The following is a 27,255-nucleotide window of genomic DNA, read 5'->3' on the forward strand; positions in this document are numbered from 1 at the left end:
TTCAAAGCATTCTCTATATATCTATACATCTCTCAATATACCTACATCTATATATCTATATCTATAAATATCTATATATAGACATCTATGATTATAGTAAAAAATGTAATACATGTTGCCTGCTACTTTGAAAACAACAACACTCACTGCCCCTGTCCTTTGGGGAGGTTGAGGACTTCATAGGCATCATCCACAGACATTGAAGGAGGCTTCTTCTCCACTTCCCTCTTCCAGGCTTCAAGAGTGTCTTTAAGCAGCTTCACCTGATGGGACAATCAAATCATGATACTTTAAAAAACAAACATTCTAAACACAAAAAAGAAAAGGTAGAAAATATTCAATATTGACGTACAGCATCTCGGATAGGCCAGTCAGGGAAGCGGGTGCTGTCACACAAATGTCTGAGGTAGTAGATGTTGCAGAAGAGCTCATTGTCCAGCTGAGGGAAGCTAATGACTGGGATGGGACAGTACTGGTAAAGGGCCCGCGTGTTGCTCTGCAGCCTGGGGCTAAAGTCAGCAACATGGGCCGCTATCTTCTCTATCATCATCCGCCTGAAACAGAATTTTAAAAAAAAACTTTTCAAACTCTCAGAAACTAGACAATGTCTTTTACTGCTGCACTTATCTGTACATGGTCTTTAAGTAAGCTAGTTACTAAAGACAGAGACTACTTCTCACCTCATCTCACTGCTCCAAATGGCCTCTGGCGTGTCAAATTCTCCCAGAAAAATCTCAGAGAATCGCTCGGCCTCGTAGTTCTCCAGATAACACACCATGGCTTCAGGCAACACAGGTCCCAGAACACTACGCTGCACAATGTCCTGACCCTTAGACTGTGAAGACAGTGCAACAGGTCAATGCCATTTTCAAAGATTCAAAGGATATCATCTATCGTAAAATATAGGGAACTTCACCTCCTCTGATTTGAATGCTTGTTTCAGATGAGTGTACTTCAGGAATCTGAAGAAACCATACAAAGATCACAGACATCAGTATCAACACTACATACATACACAAAACTGTTATAAAACTCCTTTCTAGAAAAGATTTTGCCAGCTGACTGTGACGTGTTTTCACCTTGCCACAGGAAGCACGTTGGAGCCTGTGTACATCATGATGAAGAAGAAGACACCAGTCAAATAGAGACGCTGCAGGTTGGGGTTGTCCTGCATCACCAGGTACAGAACATTGGCAACCTTTTCCACCAGAATGGGGTCAAAGGTTAAGAGCAGCTGCAGAGGACAAAGACAAGCAATGAAAAGTAAGCATTTTATTCAGTTTACTGATGAGTATGATCTGGTCATGAGACACAACTTCAAGACGAATTGTGCAACTACCTGGACAATGTGTGGGAGACAGGCATTGTCAGCAATCATCCTCTTGATCTTAGGTAAAGGACGGATAATGGCATTGTCTTGGTCCCTGAGTAAAGAAAAAATTAATAAATCCTACTGGATATAACACATAAAATAAAGTTGTAAAAGAGGACAGGTGGCTTATTTGGCGCTAACACAACCACAGAGACAATTTCAATGGGTCCCACCTGCTGGGATAGTACGAGCACATCGTGATGAGCATGTTAAGGATGAGGGTGGCCAGGTCAGACTCATTCATCACTGCCTGCCCTGTGGCCAGGAGGCACCACTTCAATTGAGGAATGGCCTGCAGGGGGCGCCATCCGTCCATCCCCTGAGCCCAGCAGCGTGTCTTTGCTGTCAGCACACCTGTACTCCAAAACTCCTGCATCTGAAAAAGATAGAATAAAAACACAATTAATGGTGAGCAGAAATAGAAGCTGAAAACTAAGCAACTGAAAACAAAGACAAAACCACACAGAAGTAAATGTAGACAATTGCATGAGATCAACAAAAATGAACAAAATGTAACACTGCAGTAACTGAGCTAAAGCAATGGCATAGCACAAATGTCACATCAAATTAAATTTATCTAATAATTGTACTTTGTTTTATTGATTTAACACAAATTATAAAAACCTGGGTTGATGGGATGTTTTTCAGTTTGCTAAATATTGTGGCAATTTCTTCTGTGTATAAAATGACTTTACAAATGAAATTGAGGTAAAATTCTAATGTTTTATTTTTTAATTACAAACCTCCTCAAAGCTGAAAGGTCCTCTTCTCTCCTTGTCTGCATTACCAAAGTACCACTCCTTCTCGCTTTCCCTCTTCATATCTGGTGCTGCCTCCAGCACGTTGCTCTGTGGAAATTGAAGACATCCTTTGAAACTGCACAAACATTAGTTACACAAGATTCAATGCCATTTTAATTCATCTGAAAACATCTGGCTGTGCGGTTGAGTTCATCAACAAAGCTGCCACTTTCAAACAAATTAGAACAATGCTACAGCCCTGTTTTAACAAGTGTTGACCTCTGGGGCTGAAGAAGCTGATGTTAAAGTGCTAAAATGCCATTCTCTCTGTAGGCGACTTGAAGATGGTTCTAAAATGGAGTCAATCCCAATTTGCATTTTTACAAAGCCTTTTCAAAGCCTGCTACAAAAATATTTGTCCTCTATGGATATTTTCCTCCTTCATAACAACTCTAAGGGAACAATGGAGTTAGGGGCACTACTGCTTTCATTGACTGGTGTCACAAAGCCTGCTGGAGACAATCCCTCTGTGCTAGGCTTAACTTCTGCTAACTCAAGTCTGTGAACTAAACCTCGACTTGCTTTTTGGACCGTTTTATTGAAACTATAAGAAATAAGGTAGCTTCTTATGTGGTACAGCCAGTCTGTTACTGAGCACTTATAATCATGTATGTGCATGAGCGCATCACACCCATACATTTAGACAAGCAGCTTGATAATCATGCTCGATAGTGGTAACTAGTCCACATTCTTATTTAAATATGGTTATTTCTGGCTCAAAAAGACTACTGTGGCATCAAAAGTCAGAATCTAAAAACAAAATGAAGTACAAACAGAAACCAATTAGCCTCCTTTTTTTTTTTTTTTTGTTACCTGTAGCGGCACGGTAGCTCTGCTTGTATGCAGATGTGCCAAAGTGAGCAGGTCCACCAAAATACGAACTCCATTTGAGTCCATCACATCCTTCACGTTTTTCTATAGAAGAAAGGGGAATTAATGCACAGAAAAAACAAAACGATGGGTTAAATTAGCATGTAATGCAAAGAGACTAATGTTATAGGTTACCTTGTGGAGAATGAGCTTGTTGAGGAAGAGTATGAGTCTGTCTCTTTCCAGTCTGTCTGTACACTTTAGTGACAAACATGTGTTAGATTTCAGGAGTAATTAAACAACACAAAAGCAGAGTGAAGTGAGTTTGCCAGCATTTACCCGGTCCAGCATCCCCACAATGTATTTTGTGTCGGTGAAGGGGCCAATCTCTTCATAGCACTTGCCATAGACTATTGCGAGTGCCTGCAGGCACAGGCACTTCATTGTAACTTTGGGTGTGAGCAAAAAGCGGTGGTAGAGTTCGTTGAAGAACTCGTATCTGAAAACACAACGAAGTGAAGCATGACTCCTCTTTATAGATTTGGGAGTGAATAATGACGTAGGCGTAGCTCGCTTGGAGGTTAAAATCTTACGATCTCTTGATGGCACTCGATTCTTCGTTTTCGTCCTCCTCAAGCAGCAATCGCAAGTAATAATCCCCAATTTTTATCTCATCCGAAAGGCACTCATATTTCACCTGTAACAAAAAAAATGACACATAGGAGCACGGATTTGAATAATGGCATGTTTATCTGCATACCACTGGAATAAGACTGTGGATTACAATATTCTGGTTTTACCTTACAATCTACAGTTTTCTTGTGATTTAAATATTATACAAGTTTACTGTATAATCATTTTCTAAAGTAAATGACAGCCCAGAGACTGAACCGTACTAATAATTGAGCACAAACCTCAAACTCCTGATGGTTCCAGGAGATAACTGTGGCACTGCCCAGCTCGCGGTCCACGCCGAAGGAACGCATCTCCCCTTCCAGGGCATCACGAAGTTCCTCCCTTGTTTTAAAGTTCCAGATGAGGTTGGAGCGCGCATGGTCAAGCTGGAATCTTTAAAAAAATAAAAAATAAACAGGACAGGGATGTTTGATCATGTCCTTTTAAAGATGTAAGTGGATCATACCAACAAGCCAAGCTTTATGATGCCTACATACAAGAAATTGAGTTCCTAAAGAGGTTTTAAGCCTTGTCCATATATAAACTTATTTGCTCATCACACATCATTTCAAAGATGACAGCTGGCCACTAATAACCATTCTAAGCTCTGGTTACCGATATGTCACTCAACACGGGTCCTTCACTCTCATCGGTATTTGCTTCAATCACTTACCTTCAAATTAAGAACATTCTGCCCACTTCACATCGCCAGTGGTTATTTCTCTGCATTACTGCTTGTTACTTCCTGTGTGGGAGCCCCTTTATTGTGCAGTATTAATACAGCAAAAGTAGGTCCCATACTTACATCCGATTGCAATTTTGGGCTGACATAGTTAGAAATTTCTACCTGTAGTAGAAGAGCTCCCAGTTTGCTTCAATCTTTATCCTCTGCCTCCTCTTTCTCAGGATGACAGGTTTTTGGTTTGGATTCTGAAATTAAATCACAAAGGGACATCTCTGTAAGGTATCCCACATTATTCACAGACTTCAGTGTTTGCTCTGTCACATCACGGCACACAGAGTGGTAAAGATAGCGACAACATGAGCAACATTTTAGACAGAAAAGAATAATGAAGTGAAATTCAATGAATGGATAATAACATGTTGGGGTTTTTTTGTTTTTTTTTTTAGAGTGGAGGAAGTCAGATATTAGAAAAATTAAACACAAATATTAAAAAAAACAAAACAATGAACAGTACAAACACAGAATAAAACAAACACAAAAAACCAAGGTGGGATCCCAAAGTAGGGTGTGTTCAGTAATCCTTGCTTGGAGAACCAGGTCTGTGGCATGTTTACTCTCTACATACCTATGTGAAGCTAATTTATGGTTTCAAAATTCTGAACATGGTTCTCATGCATCTGATGAGTGCCTTTTCAGAGCACTACCTCCAACTCTGAGTTTCAGAATACAAAACATTGTAGTTTAGGTGCTAGAAAGGATAACAACAATTTTTCTGAAATTTCATCAAGGAAAATAAAAAACATTGCTGCATGTGATATTTGTATTGGCCTTACTGTTTTAGGTTATTATTTATTGATAACTAAATATGCAGGTAAGCATATATATAGCTGCAAGCATACTTATAGCTGCAGAGATCCAGTTCAGCCTGTGCTCCACCCTGAACATGCCCTCTGTTGTCAAAAGGAGAAGAAAAGACATGACGTGCTCTTTCATCACACTTTTTTCCTGGGTTCTATTTTAAGACTCCTGGAAATCCCTTTTGGATGTCAATATGCGACTGCCCGACTAAATAACACGAAACAAAACAAAAACACGCGTGATTGGTCTCGTGAAGATGAAAAATGGTTTAATCGAGAGAAAGAACATGGAGAGAATGGAAAAAGGATCCCATTGGTCAGTCCTACTTACCAGGTTATTTCTGTCCTGCTGCAAATTTTGACAGCAGAGAAACCACACAAGACAAGGGGAGGGTGGAGTGGAGACACACAGAGAGATTATTGTTCCTCAGATCAAACAGATGAACTGCAGCTAAAGGGTCACAGATCACGATGCTACTAATATACAAAGTGAGAGACATAAAAGTTACAACTAAATCTGTGATTTAATAGATGACTTTACACAAGATTTCTGTAGTACTGCATGACTAATTATGTAATTATACTCATTTGAAAAACAGTAACAGATCAAAAAATAAAAGGGTGGCCGTGATTCACAGAGAAAGCAAACCAATCATTGTATTTCTCTGTTCAGTAAATCTGGGGTGATTATCATGCAGCCAGAGAAACAGAAAGAAGAAATGTGACTTTATTTTATTTTTAAGGGAGTCTTGATTTAGGGTGCACAAAGAGCAGGCAATACCTGATATAGCTTGGTGGCTGTCACCACCAATCTTGACCCACCCAAACATTTTTTGGGTGTACAAAAACAAAACAAAACAAAACACCTATTTGTGTTCAGACTGAAACACCATGCATCCAAACAGAGGTTTTCCCTAAGAGTAAGCGGTAACCCTTTGGTTGCATTCTGCACCTCGCCATACAAAGAGTCAAGCAAAATTTTCTCCATACCTAAATAAAAGATTTATGGCAAACGCATATGAAAGGAGCACAAGCAGTGTATAGAGCATATAACCGAGGCACATATTTTTCAAAGAAAGGTCAAAGGTGATTGAAGCATGACATATGCTGTAAACTGCCAGCACCGAAGCTCTAACTGCCATACATGCAAAATACCAGCAGCAAGTGGAAAGTCTGCCATTGAGTTTGTCTTTGGATTCTGCAGCACTATTCAGCATCAGCACGAGAATAAAAAAAGATAAAAGTTAAAGCAACCTGAGCAGAACACACTTGCAGCAGCAGCTCTTTTGATAGCTCAGAGGTTAAATAGCCATGAAGTCTTTTTACAAACGAAAAGAAATCATTCTCACCTCCTTCTGGGCTATGCCCATTTTATCTCTCCAGTGCATCAGCACGAGATCAGCTTTCTCCTTGGCAAACTTCTCCACTTCTTTGGCTGCTTTGCCTGCTATCCGCTGCCATTCGGGCACCTTGTTTCGATTCAGCTGGTCCTGTGGGAAACAAAGATATAAAAACAATTACAGATGGCAAACATTTTATTTTTTACTGACTATTACATTAAGGTTCATGTCTGTCCACATACCGTAGCGATTTTCAAGTTGTCACGGACGTGCATTCTGTCCACATCTTTCTCTGGGACAGGGTCAGGACTGTCCAGGTATGCCAACAGGCCTGTTGGCTACAAGCACAGAGATGAAGAAGCCGAAATGAAATGAATGAAGACTTTGAACAAGCTCCCTCAGCTGCCAGCAAAAAGTATGGGCTATTACAATCATCACACTAAAAGCTTCTGGCATGAGTATTGGAACGGCATCAATTTTTTTTTTTCTTAGAGTCTGAAATCGGCTTACCAGTATCCTCTTGAGAAGGTTTATTGCTACAGGGTTCTCTGCTGTCCACAGTCCCACCAGGTGACGACTCAGTTGTCTGAGAAACATTATTTATTGGCAGATATTTATCACCAGTAACAAGTAAAATTTTGTCCTATGATGTTTAACTGCACAGATTTTTACTGAATTACAAATACAGTAGAGGAAAAACCTGCAGCAGCGAAAAGATAAGGAAAAAAAACTACATTACTATGTGTCAGTTTTCACGTTTACTGAGATCAGACCTGTTGGTAAGCATCCGCTGGTCTGCACTAATGGTGAACAGAGATGTGTGCAGATGTCTCGGCAGCGCCCCTTCACTCAAGGCCAGCTCCTGCATCTTGGTGGCTATTTCCTTGTCTCCCTCCTAAATGTATACAAAGCTTAGTTGGTTATAATCATAAATCCTGAGGCGTAACACATCCAGACATCACTGTATAGCACCTACAAAAGACTTACCTCAATAATAGCTTTCATCACCAGACCTGCTCCCTTCACTATAGCCATAGAAGGATGCTAAAGATAAGAACATCACCATTCAATATATTTTATATTTTTGTCTTAATCAGACTAATTGTTGACATTATTCCTAATTTACTTTCCTCTCATTTAGTTTCGTGCTTGTCAAGTTACCCACCTGGAATAGTTTGAAAAGTGTTCGCCCATTAGAGGCGGCCATCTCAAGCAGCATGTCAAACTGCTGCCCCTCAGTGGTTTCACTGTAGGGGGCGCAAAGTGCAAAGGTTAAAAAGTCCAACAAAGAGCTGATGACCAAAGCTCCTGTTCCATGGTCCTGGAAAATATGAGAAATGAAATAACATTAGAAAAATAGTATACATGATGTGATTTTTTTAAATACAAAAAGTTATGAATGTCCTTGTATGCCTGAGCTTCAGAAAAAAGGGGGAAAAAAACAGCTTGCTGACAATAAAAAGACATGTACCACATTAGTAATGAATTTTTCAAGAAGGTTTTCAAGGAACTTCTTGGAGGATAGCAGTGAGGCCTTGTTCAGCTGCTCCTGCCTCAGGTCATAATCATCATGCATCGGCTGGAGAAAAAGATCAAAGAAAAGAAAATCTCAGTCAAACTGCAAACTCCATATCACTGTACAGTCATAGCAAAAAGAAAGTGCACCCTCTATCAACTCTAATTTTTTTTATGTACCAGGACACCGTGAAAAAGAATCCATCTGGTCTTTACAAAATTTTAAATTATTTAAATCCAGTCTTTCAGATTGTTGTGGAGGAATGTTTGCTCACTCTTCTTTATAGCATTGTTTCAGTTCAATGAGCTTCACGGGCATTTGTGTATGCACAGCTCTCTTAAAGGCCCGCAGCAACATTTCAATCACGCTAAGGTCTGGACTTGTCCAACACCTTGTCCTTAGAATTGAAAGACGAGTACTTTCTTTTTACCATGGATTTAAATATGTTTGACATCTCGATACTTAGGTGACTTACACACATAAGAGCACAGAGCATGTCTATAGCAGCATGTGTCACGCCATTGTTGTTCCTTTTTAAAGCTTTTACCGTCTTTACTCCCAACTTTTCCCTGAACCTAAAACACACAAATTAGCAGATTTAAAAACACAACTAAACATTCAACGTAAAGTTAACAGAAACAGAAACAGTATTATTTTTGTGTGTTTTCTTACATACATTATAAAAACAGGTCTGGGGTTGGATACACAAAGAATTCATTGCTTCAGAGGTGGCTTGTCATTTCTCGTACTTTTCAGCCATCTTTTAGAAAAGAGTTTATTTATCACGGTGTGTGTATTGTGAATCTGGAAGGGAAACACCAAGCTACGCCAGCAATGAATCTTTCAGAATAACCAATTCTGGCTCATTTGCTTCACAGGGAAAAAGGAATAAACAGTAAATACAGTTCCTCTCATACATCTCAGTGACCCCGAAAGACTGCAAGGCTCCTGGCTACAGAAATGTAAAGATCAGAATGACCGAAGCAGATAAAGGGAGAGAGATGAAGGCGCAAAAATGAGAGGAGGACATGGGGATGGTGGAAGGTCAAGACAAATCGAGGCAGACAGCTCGACCGAACAGAGTGAAGCAACACAACCTCCCTTTAGAAGTGCTCATCGTACAGCCTGAGATGAAAGCAGAACAAAGATAAAAGAAGAAGGCTGATAGACAGCTAGGACAGACTGTGGAAAAAGATCAAGAAGGATATGAAATACAGACAGAGAAAGGGCAGACTGAGATGTATGGATTCATATTTACGTTGCATCTGTGAGTCCAGACCCTTGACCAGACCTTGGAATGACAGAGCATGCCTGTTACCAGCAGCTCAAATGTATACTTTCAGCAAGTAAAAGGAGATGGGCAAAAGTACATATATGGACAATCTTACTTTGGCAGCTGGGTGAAAGCTTGAAAGCCAGCCTTAGATGCCACCAAGCGTCGTATGGCCTGAAAATGGCTTTCCAGTTCAGCATTAAGAGCCGGCAGCTCTGTATCCTGGCTTAAAAGAGCCAGGATGGCATTGTTGATGAGCTTCTCTTTGTTCTCAGAGAAAAGACCCTGGAGAGAATGAAAAAGGAGACATACAAAGAAATTACTGTGAATCCTTTTTAGGCAAATGCATAGAGATTGATCATACAGAAAATAAACCCACTCACATCTTGGGTTACTGCATGCAGCACTCCACTGTAGGATATGTTGGCGTTGAATCTGAATACTGCATCTGCAAAATTTCCATCTAAGCAAAGGGAGAAGGAATGAAGCATTGTTAAAGAAATTAATAGGATGTGCTGTCTGACCAAACAAAAGTGTGTCTGTCTATCTCAGCAGCAACGCTGGAAGGCTGGCGATCATAGAGAGGCGGGTGAAAACAAGCGTAACTAGTGCACTTTTTCTTACAGTGTTGTCCTCGGTTGTACAAATAAAAGTGATCAGAAACAGCAAAGAAATAAAAAGGACTCAATCACAGTGGGACGCCAGCGTGAATATAGGGTCGCCGGTTCAAGTTAGAGATAATGTGCGACACAGGCAAAACCCCCCATCTTATTTTGGAAAGGCGTGGGGGACAGGAGGGGCATGTGATAAGCAGTTTGATCAGGGTCGGTTTTACACGGTCTGTGTGGCTGTACTTAAGACACCACGTGGTGCCGGTTTTTAACGTTATGTATAATAATTCTGTTAAAATTAGTGAGACAAGGAACTGGTGGAAAAAAAAAACTTAAGGGGAAAAAATGTAATGTCAATTACATTTTTCATATGAATCAAAGAGGTTGAGGAAAATATCACCAGTGCCACCACAGAAGCACCACTTACACTACTGTGTAAAACATTAAAATTTAAATATGAGTGTAAAGCAGATCAAAAACAAGAGATTCATGAATTTGTATCAGATTTTATGAGACAAAGGGCTCTGACTCACTGGGAGGTGCTGCCAGGAACCTGAGATGCAAACTCTCCACCTCTTCATCCACGGGCATGCTCAGTAGGCCCCATCTCTGTCCTCGCTGGGTGGGAGCCATCTTGACACACACATCTCTGTTGCCTGATGCTCTGACTCCATCAAGTAAGCTGGCTAACAGGGAGTCCCTACAAGCGCACGTACAGACAGTCTCAGCAAAATGCACTGATGATCAGAGGGAGTGGCACCGGAAAAATACATTAACTTAGAGATACACGGATCACACATAACATCATGGCCACCTGCTTAATATTGTGTTGGGCCAACTTTTGCTGCCAAAACAGTCCTGAAATGTCGAGGCATGGACTCCATCAGACCCCTGAAAGTGTGCTGTCGTATCTAGCACTATGATATTAGTGAGCTACAGAAGGTCATCTGTTGGATCGGACCACACGAGCCAACCTTCACTGCCGGGGAAGACCCCAGAAGAGCTGCAGTTTTGGAGATGCTCTGACCCAGCCATCTAGCCATCACAATGTTGCCCTCGGCAAACTCACACAAATCCTTAGAAGCCAGAAAAATTGGCAACACTAACACATCAGCTTTGAAGAAAAAGAAAAACATTCAATTACTTCCTAATATATCCCACACACTAGAAGGTGCCATGATTAAGAGATAATCAATGTTATTCACTTCACCTGTAAGTGGTCGTAATGTTATGCCTGATCGATGTGTCATTACGCTTAAAGAGAAAAAACTGATAACTGAAATTAAGCGTGACAAAAACACTGTCAAACATACCTTTCTGTAGAGGAGAACTTCCTGATCTGGCCTCGGATAAATTCTACGGTAAACACCTGAGGATTCTCCACATCACAGATGAGAGCAAATATCTGAGGGGAGATGAGACAGAGCAAGAATGAGCAAAAGAGAGTGGGAGGGGATAGTTTAGCCAAATAATATATAATGAAGCAAAAAGAAAAAAAGTAGTTTATTTAACATTTACCTCTCATTACTGCTGCACACAACATGCTTTTGAGTGAGTGACTATTAGAGTCAAAATTATTCCGACTTTTTGTTAAGGCTCACCTCTCCAAAGGGTTTGATGGTGACTATGTTGTACGAAGCGGGGTCTCTCTCCACTAGACATGTCTCTGTCAGGGCCAGGATACGCTTAACGGGCTCCTGGAAGAGACAAAAAGCACAAACATCTTAACATGAATGATAGTCTCAAAAAAGCAGCACATTTTTCAAATAATCCACTACATAATCAGATCAGACACCTAGTCAATTTTTGGAAAGTATGAAGAACAAAATAAAGCAGAGCGTTCTCACTGGATGTCGAGGGGTGATCTTCTGCACCACAAACTCTGCTAGGGAAGTTATGCTCTCGTCTGAGCTGTATTTCCCCAACCTGTCTGTCACGAAACCCTCAAAAGTTAGAGCCTCCTTCCTCAATCGAAGAGTAATGCCAATAAAGTTCCCGGCATGCTCTATGGCACTACGAATGATTTCATCTCGATGCTCTGAGGCAAACAGATGCTGAAAGAAAGGAAAGGAAAAGGAAGGTGAAGAGAAACTTGCTCATATATTTTTAAAGAAATAATGAATTTTTAAAAGGCACCTTAATATACAAAAGCACAAACTTTATGAACACATACCAGTCTGCTGAAGCCCCCGTAAAGGATGCAAAATCCTCCCTGGTAATCGGAGACCTCGACAAAGCCCTCTACATTTCGGTAATCATAGGAACACACCACTCGGTTAGTGTGGGGGTCGATCTGGTCGATGCCGCCTGGTGTCACCTCTAAACTCACAGGCTTCCTTGTGTCACTCCAGTGGTGCTTGTAGCAATTGTAGCGCTGACAAGAATGTGGCACATGTGTTGTAAGACAATGAATATAATGACCCAACAATGGTACACCTACACTATATGGACAAAACTGGGCCACAACTCTTAATCTTTGAATTGTGGGTGTTTTGAGTCCCATTGCCACTGCTGCATAAAATCAAGCAGCTAATTTAGCCATGCAGTCTGCCTTTACAAACAATTTTGAAACAATGGGTTGCTTCAAAGAGCTCACTGAATTTGAACATGGTACTATTACAGGATGCCACCATTGCAAAAAGTCAAATTGTGAAATTTCTTCCTTCTTAGATATTTCATTATCAGCTGTAAGTGGTATTATTGCAAACTAGTGGCATTTAAGAACCACAGCAACTCAAAGTGGCAGACCACATGGGTTACAGATTAGTGTCACTGAGTGCTGAGGTACACAATGTGTACAAGTCGCCAACGCTCTGTTGACAAACTGCAGAGTTCCAAACCTCCTCTGACATTAACATCAGCACATAAATTGTGCACCAGGAGCTTCATGGCATGTGTTTCAGTGGCTGAGAAGCTCCTGTAGGTTTGACGTGTGGGTGGCCCAGTACTTCGGTACATATAATGTATATCCAAACTTTCATTTTGATCTTTATTTTCTCTTATTTTTTAAGCACAAAAATAAATACTTACCCTGCCAGTTATCTTTCCCTCGGAAAACTCTGTTCTGAATCGCTGTGAAAAAAGAATAATAAGGAAGTCAACAGTGTGCAACCTTACACAGCTAACTGTTAAATCATTAATGACTAATAATTGTAAAACACTGCTTCAACGTTGCATAAATACAACTCCTTCCATAGGAAATGCGTGTTGCTGTTCAGTTCAGCATAATTACTTTAATTGTTTACAACAACAACAGTTCCAATGATTCATATCTTTGCACAACACCGACAGCACATCAAACGCTGTGACTTCCAAGTGTTGCATTTCTTAAAAAGTGCATCGCACATTAAGTGACCTTGTTAAGACACTACAGCTACAATAAGCTACATCAAAACACCTTAGTCAGGATCTATTTTAATAAATGCATGTAAAGTCTATTCAGTCAATGGTGGTACTATAGTACTAGCCATGTGTTTATCCTCACCAGTGCTTCTGTGAGCAGCTCTGTCCGGTGCTCTGTTGAAAACTTGAGCGTTTCCGACTTCTTGCCGCTGCCTTTACGGAATGTGAGGCTGAACTCTGTGCCCTGACCTTTTCCTACCGGGCCAATACCGCAGATGTCTCCATAAGTCCACTGCAGACATAGACAGTGAAAATACAGGATTAAACACATGTTAAAGCATCAAAAGACCAGTTCAAACATTTAAAGAGTTTCAAAGTACTTCCAAATGTACAAGAAGCATAAAGATAAATGTCTTATAAGATGCAATAATGCAGCAGTACAGCAGGGTCAAATTTTGTGCACCGATAAACACTGAAAAATATATTCAGAGCTGTGATACTAAACCGTTTAGTAAATGTGGGCCAAAAAGTGCCAAGAGCAGCACATCCCATAAGCATCTGTGAGGCACTGGTGGTAGAAGAAGAGGTTCCTACATCATGAGGGCGTTCTCATTCATACTGACCTGATTTGTTACTTCTAGCGTGGTAGGGTTGTAAGTGGTAATGCCATGTGTCCCCACTGAGAAGACTCGCTTGTACCTGGAACACAGAGATGGAATGAGTCAGAAACATAGCCTACCCATCACCAACCACACATCGAAGCAACACCTACACCAACCCAGGCAGTCACATAATATTCGCAGAGAGTGTGGGGAACAGGGCGAAAGTGTGGTGGTTTTTTATTATTATGCGAGATCCTAATAATCTTGACAGCCTTGAAAAGAACCACATTAACTTATCTTAAAATTCCCACTCCATTACATGTGACAGGGTTAGAACAATGTGAAATGAAAAGGTCTATTTTTGGCCCTCTGTAAGCCAATGACGAATCAACCAAAAGTAACTTTACAAGGACTGGGTTACCTAATGGCATCAACCATATTCAGGTTGGTTAGGTCAGTTCCCTTTTTCCCCAAATAGGAATACAGGATACAGCGGCATGATTTCCCCATACCATTTGGGTTGCACTTCATTCCACTCCTTCAGGGAACGGAAGTTATAGTCATAACATTGTTTTCAGGTGTTTTGTGAGTCACAGGAAAACCTTAACTCCTAACAGTCCCAAGCTTCACTGGCCCTATATGACAGTGAACGTGAACAATGTGTAGCTTCCAAACATTTAACCATTACACAACATTTACACACTGCCTTCAGTGGGTTTTGATTTTTGTCTGTGTGAGTCATCAAGGTTATATACAAAACAGTGAGGCAAATTTTGGCTATTCATTGAATTTTAGGGCAGGTTCCCTGTGATGCAGGGATTGGGCTCGATATAGGGCATGTCACCTCTAAGTGCACGTCCTCCGAAATCGCTTTTGTTCTAGGAATATTATAGGTCTCTGACATATTACAACAAAAGGATACAATCTTTTGTATGTCAGCAATTCTGTGATGACTCACTGTTAAATAGTGATGAAAACACAAATTCATGAGAAATTAGGAGTAGTGCTTTCTAACATAACAGGAAGAAAGTGCTGAATTCTGATTTCTTAATATTCTAGTATGTTACACTGACAGTGTGCACATGTTAAGTGTGGCAGATCAATGTGCTTGGTTGGAGTTTTTTGGCAATAGCAACATTTTCAGCTGTTTTTTCCCAATTCATACATTTTCATTTTAAAATTAAGTTATTTTTGCTGTGTTTATTAAGAGAAAGTTGTGCAAACACAGTGTGTTTACATATAAATTGTACCTGGTATTGATGTGCTTTCCAAAAGTCTTGAGCTACCCTTATTCCTGTATATTTTGCTTTTAACACAGGAAATAGTTGAAGAGACTAATTGAAACCTGCACACATACATGGAAATACACCACATAAGACAGAAACAGAGTTTGTACAATTCTAATGATCTTTAAACTCCATATTTGGAACAAGCACCTTGATTCTTCAACCCAGCTTGAACTCTCTTAAACAAGTTTTCTTGTATTTTCTTTTAATAGTTCTCTGTGTTTCTTGAAGGACATTCAAAGTTCTTCTTTGGATGTTCACTGCCCCTTGTTCCATTTTCATCACTGTGTTTTACCCATGGCTGCACATACTCACTGTCTTACTGCTCCTCTGACCTCCTATGTACGTATATGCAAGGATTTGAGTCAAAAACTTCAAATTTGTATTCATCACGTCACAAGATTTGTTGTCACTGATTTTAAGTCCAGCTCTTGTGTAATCTGCAATATATTAGCCTTTACTTATCATTTTTGTACCTTACAAATGGCTTCTTGGCAGCCACCTGAGACCATTTCTGCATCTTTGATTAGGCTTCACTGAATAGTAAATGGCTCAACTGAAGGGCCCAGGTCTTTGCTCAATTTTTTCAGTTTCATCAAATTTTTAAAGGAGAATTACAAGAAAGTCTGGTTTCTTTGAACCAAAATGTAAAGACAAGAGGGGTAGCTCAAGATATTTGCACAGTACTGTATGTTTTCTACCAACTGATAGCTCTATTAGTGTGCAGATGGAACATGCTGACTTAGTTCCTTTCCTTCTTGTACATCCTCATTAGGTCCAGTTAACATGAGCTAGTCCAAAAAAAAAAAAAGCTGAGTAAAAGGAAGTTAATATTAGTGGTTACTTTTACATAATCCATTTGCAAATCTGTATGAATGAAATGACTAACACAAGCTGACAGGCAGTTGCTTTAGGCAAGGCCATTAGGCTCGGGCTCATCCCTCAGGATCCTTCTCCTTTATATACCAATGTCATGTCCTTCTTGGGAAGCTTCACCCTTAGAAAACTATATAAATTGCTTCATCTCTCTTGACACCACTGCCTCTTTTGCATCATTGTGTTATTTTAAGGAATGAAGTCTAAAACCATGAGTCTCCCCTGATCTCTCTACATGTCTTGACCTTGGTGCCAAATGGGTGGCTTGAATTGGATGTCAGCACAAACTTCGTTAATTATTAATTCTCTGTGGGCTGACAGATTAAAAAAAACAATCTTGGTACAAAGGCAATATCCAGTCCTCTCTATCTGGTATACCCTTGGAGAAAAAAAAAGCCAAATTTATGCCTAATTTTCTGATTTAACAATTAATTCATGTCTTTAAATTGAACCCGTGTTGAATAGTAGAATGTAGCTGCTAATAAATACCATTATTTTAAATTAAACAATAAAGACTTAAGAACTGACTTTCAGGATGAAGCATACAATAACAGGAAGAAATGCATACACAATGGTAAGATGAAGTACAACTGAGATCAATTTAGGAGAGCAGATTATTAGAATGATTATTATGCAGTACTATGCAGAGATCCTATGATATTAAACAACCTTTAAAGCACTTTTGCAAGAATCCTTTAAAACATTTTAAACATCCGCTGCTGACATTCAGATTTACATTCATACAAAGGTATGAAAATCAAAAGGCCAAGACCTGGAACAAGCATGTGTTTAGTCATCCATCATGGTAACAGAAGCAAAAACAGGTACAGTTTACACCACAGATATAATCACCATTCTCTTCTTTCCATTACTAAGGTTTCATAATCTTCCCATTTGGCAACTTCCTGTACTGTATGTGACTGAACACTTCTTAACCACCTCTCCTCAAAACATGCTCCATTTCTCACGAAGACATCTCAGCTTAAGAGTTGTTAGTAGGGCAACACAAAATAATCTTTCATACAAGATTCAACATAAACACTGGATAACAGAGATGCAGAAAGCAGTGAATAGAGTGCGCTCCAAAACTATAATACTATGAAGGGAGGCAATGACAAGACCCCAAATATAAACACAGAATTTTAACAAGGTGAAAAAGATGCATAGCTGTACTAGCAATAAAAAATGACTGCTTTAAACTGAATAACAATAAGCAGAGATTGTGGCACTGTATTAACACACACCAAAATGAGAAAACTGTCAAAACGGTGCTCACACAGCTCCTGGATGACATTTACATTTCTAATTCCTATGGAAGCCGTAAGGGTGAGCCTAGTTTTTCAAAAGGCTGAATAGGGGTGCTACACTTGCAAATATAAAGCAAGCTATAAAAGAAAATCAATTTGTGTAAAAAGTCAGGGAAACATCTTAATCTAATACTCTCTAAAACTTAAGTCATTTGACCAAATCATGTTCACAAGCATATTTCAGTGGAAAACTCTATAGCAACAGTGAGCCAACGCTGCAACAGCTCAGGTCTACAGTGATACTAACTGTCAGAAAAGTGTCTCGGGCCAAATTCTAACTTGTCTATGAGATTTTCATCACTGTTAGTAAATCTGAAACTGAATCTGAAATGTGTAAAAAAGGAAGCGGGCAAAAATACAGAAACAAAACCTTTTTTTTTTTTTTTTTTTTTTTTTAAATTTTCCCACCACCATCCCTGCAGAAAAGACCACAAATATTGTCTCTGGCCCAGTCCCTATGTTCACACTGGAAAGCGAATGCCTGATTTATAGTACTGTGTTGAATCCCTTAAGTAATGAGCAACATTTATTCTAATGTGCTAGTGTGTTTGTATTGCTCTGCCATCACAAGCGAAACTGAGCCATTCACACTGAACTTTGAGAAAATCTTAAACAGTTACTTTTACTTAAATGGAGGAAGGCGAGACTATGTGAAGAACCAGCCCTGAGTATATGGACTGTTAGAGCTATTATGAGGAAAACCTCCATTTGTCTACACTGGCAGAGTACAAAGTATTCCATTAGCATGTTGAGGAAGACAGATACAGTAATAGCTTAATACATTTTGTTTCACTGAGAAATCATCTTTGTGCTAATCAATAAACTGTGTTTACTACCAAACAGACCAATCACAGCGGAGGTCTGCATCACTGGGATGTACAGTTACATTTCTGGGAAGGTACACATCAGGTACAGCACATGGTACAAAGCTAAGCCATAGCCTACGCTGTAGATTTACTGCAGTTCTATAAATAAAACATAAGGGCTGTCCTACTGTAATTGGTAAAGTGCATGAAGGCTCTCTTACAGACAATTTGAGCCATTTATTTATACTTTCCTTAAGTCTCTATTTCTGCAAACTTTGTCTGTAGGAAGTCACGTTGTAGCACGGTGTTAAAAACTTGATGGTTGATGGAGGTGCTTTAGTAAAGCGTAAGGAAAAAAATGTTAAAGAAAAAATAGAAAACCAACCAAAAGTTATAAGAAATAAAGTTCTAAGAAAAGGGTTTCATTTGAAAATGGATAAATGCAACAACTCACGTATCTTCTTTATTAAATCTTTTTTTTTTTTTTTCCTTAACTGTAATGTTTTGGCAAAAACAAATTGATTAACTGACAATTCGTCCTTTTATTCCTTCTGTAAGGCAACTGCCTGGCATGGCAATGTCACATGACATGTCACAAAGTCTGTCTCTATCACACATTAGAGTGTGACTCTGAGGCACTCCTGTGACAACCTGAAACAGCTTCCTCATACTGCGGGTATTGTAATTACATCATTAAATAAAACCAAGAACATGGTGTCTTGGCATGTTCTCTTGGTGTGGCACAAAAGTGCTTAATTGGTTGGATAAAACCAAATGGTATAAGATATTTCTCACTACCCACTAAAGACAAAAGCCACCCACAATAAAGCTGGTATAAAGCAAGATGAAAACCTGTACCCTGATGAGAATCTTTCTCTCTGCTGATCTATCAAAGCCCTGTGTGGCAGATCCTCTAAACTGCGTTTGACTTGCCCCAGAGAGACTGTTCAACTCAATCTCTGGTTGTCAACGTTTTCTGTCTGAGGCACGGAAATGGGTTACACAAGCACCAGCTCAAGTTTCATTTTCATTTCTCTGTGATCACCCACTCACATAATTCTCTGCCGCCCTACTCTTAACTTTCTGTCACTTTCTCTCACTCTCCTCAGTGAGTCAGTAAAGTGACCTTCAAATGTTGATGGCAATAATTTTCATTTACAAAGGCCATTACATGTGATTCACATACTTTTCCTGCTCAGAAAACCATTCCCCTATGGATGGGAAGAGACTATAAGGATAGAAATTCCTGTTCACTAAAGCGTTGACCTAATGACCTGCATTTAACTTGGGTCAGGAGGGTCATGACGTAAGCCTTGGAAGTCCGATAAACCACTAAAAGGACCTTAAATTGCATCCTCGTGTTGCTCAGGCATAAAGAAGTGTGAAATCAGGAAAAAAGCACATTTAAGAACATGTAAACAGATTTTTTTAAACCAACAATCCCTATGGCTCACTGGTATGCTTTAGTTGCAGCTTGACAAAATTATATAAAATCTAACAAATCTTTTATTTTAAAGGAATTTGGCTACTATATGTTACATTTACTGTCAAATTGGAGTAGTACAAATACATTTCATTCAATTTGCATGAAATGCCCTGCCTAACTTCACAGTTACTCTGTTTCAAAATAATCCCAAACATGATCATTTTTTTTGTAAAAGTAAAAGTAAACTTATTTTATTTAATTTCTATGATTTCAGAGCTGTGATGAAAAGTACCAAATAATCATAACAGGCCAGTCAAACAGAACTTTTCAGTCAATATTTTCTCAAAAAAAAAAAAAAGCCTCTTCTAATAATAAAAGCCTATGACCTCTGGTCTAGGACTGGGTTTAATTCATGTCTGGGAAATTGAGCTCTGGCCTTCTCATGATGGCGGTGTAGAGCACTAGCAAACATATTCATCCCAAGTCTCCCATAGATGTTTAGCTAAGATGGGATGAATGAAAAGGCCATTACATACGATTCAAAATTTTCCTGCTCAGAAAACCATTCCCAAAAGGATGGGAAGAGACTATGAGGGTAGAAATGCTCCATCATAGGATTTTCAATTATCCTTCCCACGCCAGCAAGATTCCTCATAGAGCATAAAAGAGCCACTGGATGTGTTCACTGTAGGGGTCATCGTACATCAACGCGCGTTTCTGCAGGACACTTCAAGAAGCATTAGCGGATGAACCTCTGACGATGGCTAATGCTTTGCAGCCCTGCTTAAGTTTCTCAAGTCAATAGCAGGCCTTAATGGGACAAAGGCATTTAGAAAGCAAGTATTGGTAATGTGATCCCACCTCCTGACTGCTCAGACTAGGACTTGTCCTTTCTATTAGCTTTGAGGGCCTCCAAGTACAGGGCTGCCACTAGTTTTAGACATTTGGCGATTTAAGTGTTTAATTTACACACTGACAGAACTTATATGCTGTATAATGTCCCATAAATCAGTGTATGATGGACTTGAAGGCTAATCAGATACATGTTCACAGATAAGTACGTTGGCTTCATTGTATTGTATTACATCATAACAGTTTTTAATCTCCTTTAAAAATGCATTAACATACAGTGGCTCAGTTACTTCCTAAAGGCATAATTAGGATAAAAATCAGTTGGGTATCTTAACCTTCCTACACACATAAAACATATTAGCTTATAATTTTTATAAGGTAGGTAGTAAACATGAAAGAAGGCATGTTTACCCATTCCAATAGGCTCTTGACATAACAAAAAATGTTTGATGTCTTGTCCCAGCCAAGATGTAATACAGTGTTTACTGTTGTTTAATCTCCAGATAGGCACTCATTAAAAGTGTATTACCACCTACACTGTGTTTGACAGAAAAGGAACACTAGCTCTATCATTTAGTAAAGCAGCTTTTCATGCATGACCCCCTATATTTTCCCAAGATAAAGAAGCCAAAAATAAAGAAAGTGATAATTTGGGGACATTTCCACTTTAGATCCACTGCATTGTAAAGTAATACGCATAAGATGTGAAACAAAAAATACTAAAGGCACTGAAATACTATTTGTGAGTCTTAAAAAAAAGAAAAAGAAAACAAAAGTTGCATTCTTACTTTCCCCTCCAGGAGTGTTTGGTAGTATAGAAACAGGCCAGGTCTCTGTTTTCTTTGACGACATTCATCTTTTCACAGGACCTAAAACACAGAAGGAAAGTTACCATGACTGGAATTTTTTAAAAAGCAAGTTCTTCAACTTCAACAAATACAAAGGTCAAGGAAAAACATGTTTTAAAGATGTTCGTTTAGGCATTTCTTTAGGGTAAGTATTATATTTCCAGTTGTCATATCAGCTGTTACCAAAGTCCTTAACCCAGACTTTTGCAAATCACAACCATACCATGTTTACATAACACACATTCCAGTATACAGTGACACACATGTCACACAGTCTCTGAACATATTTTGACTGAGAGGGAGAGATTTCCACCAGCTACTGAACTAATACAGTGCAAACAGAGATTATCCATTAACAGGGAAGAGTCTTCAGCAGCTGGGAGACCATGACTGTATCATTCTTCACTGTTCTTACTTCGGTTATAAGCTACAGCAGGGACATTCAAAATTATGACAACCCTGTCTCTTCATGCTCTACCTCTATCCTTTATAGCTGCATTCTTGCAGACTCGCTTTGAAAAGTGACACCCCCAAGGAACCAACTGGGATATTGCAGCTTGCTCAGCATAAACAAAGGGGAAGCAAATGTCTCCATTCCATGCTGATAACCATAGGTGCAAAAACAATACAGCAATTCACGAACTGAGCATATGTCAATAAAGTCTGGCATAAAGCCAGCATGGATAATTGAGGCTATGTAAATATACAGAGGTTAGATGGTGTCTTAGGGTTTGGCCAGGCTTCCAATTTGAATTTACAATAGGAAGAAAAAATAAATCACTGTAATTTTACTTCAAGACTAGCTGCTATCAGGACAGGTGCACACGGATTAACAGGTTTGTTTTTCCAGCTGACAAAAAAACCAAAACAGAACATTACTTTAAGTAGCGAACAGTTTATAGAGGGTTTAACGATAAACCAGTCACCAGAACACAGTAGAGAAAAGGTGGGAAAAACTGCCTCTGCTATCCTTAGTGCAGTAAATTGTAAGCGGCTGCAATGTGACAAGGGGAACCTGTGTCAGCACTCTGCCAGGATCCTGGAAAAAAAAAATCTGACTCCAGTTTTCCTTCCTCTCCAGATCGGAGTGCAAATAAAGAAGGGAGCAGCAAAATTATTCATCTATGCATTTATCACAGTTTCTTGTTTTTTACCGAGGACCAGACACAATATTAGGCAAATTTTAAAGTATGGCAACACCAGATGAGGATCTTCCAAAGTTTTAAAGGTTTGACATCGCTGTTTCAGGAGGAATAAAGAAATAATTTATTTACCTCCAAATATACAGTCATGTAACTGTATAATCTCATACAGGCAGATGTTAGCATGAGGGACTGCATAGACTGCGCTTTGCTGCAGCACAGGGCAGAGCAGTTTTATTACATTACTGGGATGAGTGTGCTGCTACGACTGTGGAAAAAAAAAAAAAAAAAAAGGTAGATTCCAGGGCTGGGTCATGTGATTTACCCCTCCCTGTACCCATCTGTCCCTTTTTGCCCTTATCAAGAGCAAATTATTCCTGGTCTATCCTCAAACACATTTTAACAAAACAGGAAAAAGAAATATGAGATAGGCGAACCCAGCACACTGCAAGCAAAGCACATATTCAACATGACAACTTGATCCAAACAGATTTTCACAACTTTTCCTTTAACAAATACAGTTTTTAATAATCAAAGGTCTTGTTATGTGGATGTCTGGGACCATTTCTGCAATCCCACAGAGGACACTGGGGTGTCCTTTTTACCAAATATCCTTATCTAATACCATGTTACTCACAAGGAACTACCCAACTAGACTGCAGCCACAGGTTGTATCCATCACAACAATTTGATCAGGTAACTCTCAGTACTCTACATACTATAAAAATACTATTTAGTTTACAAGGCTAGGTCACCTGTTTCCTTTGGAAAGCAGATGGCTGAAAAACTTTAGCATCACAGTGGGTGCAAGGGTCAAAATATCATGTGCTATGACATCACTATATGGCTCTAACAGGTTTTTTTTTAATACCTTTAGTTTAAATTCTCTTCTCTGCAATGATATTAGTGAAGCTAAAGTAAATCAAAAGGCGCAATGCTCGAGTAGGGAAACACATGAAGGATGTAGACCTTCAGAACCACATAAAATCTTACATCTAGTCCAGGCCAGGCAAAACACATAATATGAGCTTGATAATCTTATTTTCACTTGTTTTTTTTGTTTTTTGTTTTTGTGCCCTGTAGATATATTGCAACACACACCGACATTAGCCAACTATATGAAGCAATCTCTAAACCGAGACGGGAACTTAGTTTGCATTATCTTCTGTGGATCTGCAAGGATTTTATGCAAATACCTTTTCGAAAAATATAATTTCTTCTCTCTTTTTAAAAAAACAGCTAACTAGAAATATAAAACTAACAGTTACACGAAAGAGGCTGAAATGGCAAACAGCAATTCTTAAATCGTGTGGAGGTTGTGCGCTGGCTCCTGATCTGTCAAGTAAATCCATGACAAACAGCATTAACGTTACCAAGCAGCTAGCCAGACTGGTTCATTTCAGCAGGCCTACGCGGTTCACTGTCAGGCTAAGCACGGCGGCACAGATTTGCGACGTCGACAATTGCTGTTCCACTTAACTACAGTGACCAGCCGAGATACTTTGTTATCAGCGTCTGTTTGACAAATGCAGAAAAAGGGGCTGTGGCAGGCCAGTGCTTGGGTTAGCCACTAGCTAACGGCTTACTACCACATCACTCAGGTTTTATGGACGAACTAGCTAGTCGCATTAGCGACGGGGTTCAATCAAGCAAACATTGGAGAAGCAGACAGTGGCAGGCGCTAACGGCCGCGTTTACCTGTAAAATCGCTAACGGGTGTTATTCGTAGCCGTCCCTCAGCCCCCCACCCTCCTCTGACTGTGCCCGGTGCGTCTCAGTTTTCCCAGTGTGATGCTGAAGGTGCTCAGTTACGGCGTATTCCCCCCAACTGGACTCAGGACGCTGCCATATTCCTCATACCAAAAGTGTGCTACTGCGCAAGCGTAAGGCCTGCCTGTCATGCGGCTGTCAGCTGATTGGTTTGTCAGGAACCAACATTGTGAAGATACCTGACACCAGATCGGTTATTACGTCGAATCATTCTGTTTTTCAATTGGTACATACCTTCGAAACTGACCTCGGAACAGTTCAGCGATGCCATATACTGCGGAAGGGGTTTATTACTGGAAACTCTAGTTTCTTTTTGAGAAGAAATGAGCGAATATGCGACCACAGCCATAATAATACTTACATTTCCGTTTTCACCAAAGAGTCGAGCACAGACAGATTACACACGTAAAGCAGAAGTGAAGATACATCTCAAAAATTCAAGCAAAGAGGTATAAATAAGAATAAGTAGTTTGCAAAATTATGCATGATCAGGGAATGAAAACGGAGTACAGCTCCTCTACTTCCAAGTAGCCTGTTGTATAATTATTACTCCAAATAACCTTCATGACTAAAAGTGTCTGCTTATTTTTCATCAAAGTTACCTATGAAGAAAATAGATGGATAGACGACGGGATGCTTGGTAAACTGGACAGTAGATTAAACCTCGCTGATTCCTTTATATTTTACTATTTACCTCTTAGTCTTAAAATTTTTTGCAGAAAGAGAGGGGAAATAGCTGGAAAGAACATATTTCTGAACAGTAGCCTGTTCAATAAAACGCAACTCCTGGGATAAATACAACTATTCTGCCCCCTAGAGACACTTTCCCATCAATGCAGCAATTCCTTTTGTTCAGGCATAGTATTCATACAGCCAGTTTCCCGCACATGGGTTAAGCCTGTTCCTAAAGTAGAAGAAACATTAAATAAGGATCTCCATTTAAAAACACTAGACTGAATCGGTGTCTGACAGAGAAGTTCCAGAGCATAATAAAGGACACAGATATGTCAGGCACACTCAAACAACTTTAAATAAACAGGTAGAAAAAAGTATCTTTCATCCTTCCCCAGTAATCCTAACATGAATCTACATACTGCCTACTGCACTGTGTTATTTTTACACCATTTTAAGTATTTTATTGCTCATTATATTTCATAAAATTTTTTGCATTCATATTCATTTTTTTCTCTTTCCATGCATTTGGTCTTGAAATGACTCACATTCTTATAATATTACATTTCTTTTTGACACATCGTTCATATTTCAGCTGCCCATCAAAGTAAACTAATTGAATACATTGTTAACTGTGAACAGCCTACAAAGAAACAACTGAGATGTATAGCAGGACCATCATAAAGGCCTCTAACAAAAAGTAACAATTTGTTACTCTTTAGCGTGTAACTTTACTGTTTTTCAACCCCTGTCTGAATTTTTAAGTGACTCACCGTGACTGCAGGTAAAGAGGAAACATCTTTGCCTCTGTTACTGACTGTTACTGACAGATGTTGCAAACTAAACTTGAGCAGAGCAGCAGTCACGTTATAAGCCATCTGATTAGGTGACTAACCATGCGCTGCCCGTTAGTCTAATTTAATTAGAGCTAGAGAGACATGAGGGGGAGAAAATAAAAACATTTCCGTCTTTTTCCATGGAGTCAAATGGAGGGTGAAGTTCTTGAGGATGAGAAGACCGTGCCAATCAGTGAAGCTTTTATTTGGCTCACATGATGGCCACTGCGCTTGACTGATGGAGAAACAGACCAGACGATCAACTGAATCTAAAAGACTACAAGAAGACTAACTGTCTAGTAAATGCAAAGTTAAAAGCATTGCAATCTCTTGCTGAAAATATTAAAATCTGATATTTAGAACTTTAATAGTCTTTACAAAATGTATAGCTGAGAGTTTGGCTTTGTTGTTACAACCCTCTGGGTTAGATTGGAGAGGGTTCCTGTGCTAATTGCTGAGGGGAGCAGTGGTTTGCGCTCCTGTCATGCTTTTTTTTCTAGCCAGACGGTGCCACCTACTGCTGTATACTGTGCAAAGAATGAGCACAGCCAGGTACTTGCTGCATAATAAATACTTTAAGTCAACTAAAGCAACAGACAGTGCACAAGAGAGAAGTGAAGATCGTGCAGACAGGATGCAGTGGGTGTCAGGGGTACTTGTGGCAGAAGAGTGAACGTAAACATTCACAAAATGATAGTGAGACCTGCTATTATGTGTGATTTGGATATGGTGGCACTGACAAAAAGGCAGGAGGCCAAGCTGGGAGTGACAGAACTGTGCTTCATTGGGCAAAATGAGTACATCACAGGGACAGCTCAGGTTGAGTGTTTTGGAGACAAAGTTAGAGAAGAAAGGCTGAGATGGTTTGGACATGTGCAGAGGAGGGATTGTGGATATACTAGGGAAAGGGTGTTGAAGATGGAGCTGCCGGGAAGTTCACATAGAAGATTAATGGATGTGTGCTAGGGATAAGCTGAGATGGAGGCAGTTAATGTGGTGTGGCGACCCCTAAAGAAAAAAAACAGAAGATGACAATTTAGGCTTTTTGCAATCACAAGACAAGAGACAAAAAAAGAAGTTGAGAGTAAATGAGAGGAAAAAACTAATTGCATGAAATGATGAAAAGGATTAATTAGTATTTCAAACTCTTACTTGCTTTCCTGGCTCATTTTCTGTTAGTAACACATTTTTAGTTCTCAGTGCAACACCTCCCAAAATTTTTATATTACACATGTAGTGTTTGGCTCATATAAGTGTGAAGGCACTGTGTCTGATCACACTGTCCTCATCTTACATTGTCTGCTTGTGTTTGTGTGTGTGTGTGTGTGTGTGGGTGGGTGGGTGGGGTTGGGGGGTTGAGTGGTAATGTGACTTCTCATTCTGTTCCTATTTTTCTCACATAAGGCTTCACTATTGCAACATTTCTATGACATAAATTTGTCTGTTCCCACAGTCCCACACATTTTATCCTCTGTCTTCTGGGAATCACCCTATATTTTGTCACAGCGGCAAATCGGTGATGAGACACAACAAATAGCAAGATGGTGAATA

The 27,255-nt window shown here is 39.6% G+C and overlaps 1 protein-coding gene across 3 annotated transcripts in view; it reads right to left on the bottom strand.

The window, feature by feature from the left end:
* LOC116329637 (dnaJ homolog subfamily C member 13) overlaps positions 1-24,292 on the bottom strand; it is a 31,059-nt gene extending 6,767 nt beyond the window's left edge. For 2 of the 3 annotated variants that reach the window (XM_031751692.2, XM_031751693.2), the window contains exons 1-35: positions 24,125-24,292; positions 21,225-21,305; positions 13,905-13,980; positions 13,424-13,573; positions 12,970-13,011; positions 12,113-12,313; positions 11,787-11,993; positions 11,541-11,636; positions 11,253-11,344; positions 10,473-10,639; positions 9,712-9,791; positions 9,444-9,613; positions 8,531-8,630; positions 8,011-8,118; positions 7,705-7,860; positions 7,527-7,583; positions 7,313-7,434; positions 7,050-7,125; positions 6,782-6,877; positions 6,549-6,689; positions 5,531-5,548; positions 4,505-4,587; positions 3,897-4,050; positions 3,576-3,679; positions 3,322-3,481; positions 3,178-3,240; positions 2,986-3,087; positions 2,116-2,220; positions 1,546-1,748; positions 1,340-1,424; positions 1,080-1,234; positions 917-962; positions 681-835; positions 353-554; positions 148-263 (exon numbers count right to left, since the gene is read on the bottom strand). In XM_031751692.2, coding sequence (XP_031607552.2) covers positions 148-263; positions 353-554; positions 681-835; positions 917-962; positions 1,080-1,234; positions 1,340-1,424; positions 1,546-1,748; positions 2,116-2,220; positions 2,986-3,087; positions 3,178-3,240; positions 3,322-3,481; positions 3,576-3,679; positions 3,897-4,050; positions 4,505-4,587; positions 5,531-5,548; positions 6,549-6,689; positions 6,782-6,877; positions 7,050-7,125; positions 7,313-7,434; positions 7,527-7,583; positions 7,705-7,860; positions 8,011-8,118; positions 8,531-8,630; positions 9,444-9,613; positions 9,712-9,791; positions 10,473-10,639; positions 11,253-11,344; positions 11,541-11,636; positions 11,787-11,993; positions 12,113-12,313; positions 12,970-13,011; positions 13,424-13,573; positions 13,905-13,980; positions 21,225-21,292 — 3,956 coding nt within the window. In that variant the 5' untranslated portion in view covers positions 21,293-21,305; positions 24,125-24,292. The remainder of the gene's footprint in view (positions 1-147; positions 264-352; positions 555-680; positions 836-916; positions 963-1,079; positions 1,235-1,339; positions 1,425-1,545; positions 1,749-2,115; positions 2,221-2,985; positions 3,088-3,177; positions 3,241-3,321; positions 3,482-3,575; positions 3,680-3,896; positions 4,051-4,504; positions 4,588-5,530; positions 5,549-6,548; positions 6,690-6,781; positions 6,878-7,049; positions 7,126-7,312; positions 7,435-7,526; positions 7,584-7,704; positions 7,861-8,010; positions 8,119-8,530; positions 8,631-9,443; positions 9,614-9,711; positions 9,792-10,472; positions 10,640-11,252; positions 11,345-11,540; positions 11,637-11,786; positions 11,994-12,112; positions 12,314-12,969; positions 13,012-13,423; positions 13,574-13,904; positions 13,981-21,224; positions 21,306-24,124) is intronic. The other variant, XM_039617239.1, reaches the window with a different exon arrangement.
* Positions 24,293-27,255: the final 2,963 nt, after the last annotated feature.

This window comes from Oreochromis aureus, linkage group 9 (genome assembly GCF_013358895.1).
Source record: "Oreochromis aureus strain Israel breed Guangdong linkage group 9, ZZ_aureus, whole genome shotgun sequence".
NCBI lineage: Eukaryota > Metazoa > Chordata > Actinopteri > Cichliformes > Cichlidae > Oreochromis > Oreochromis aureus.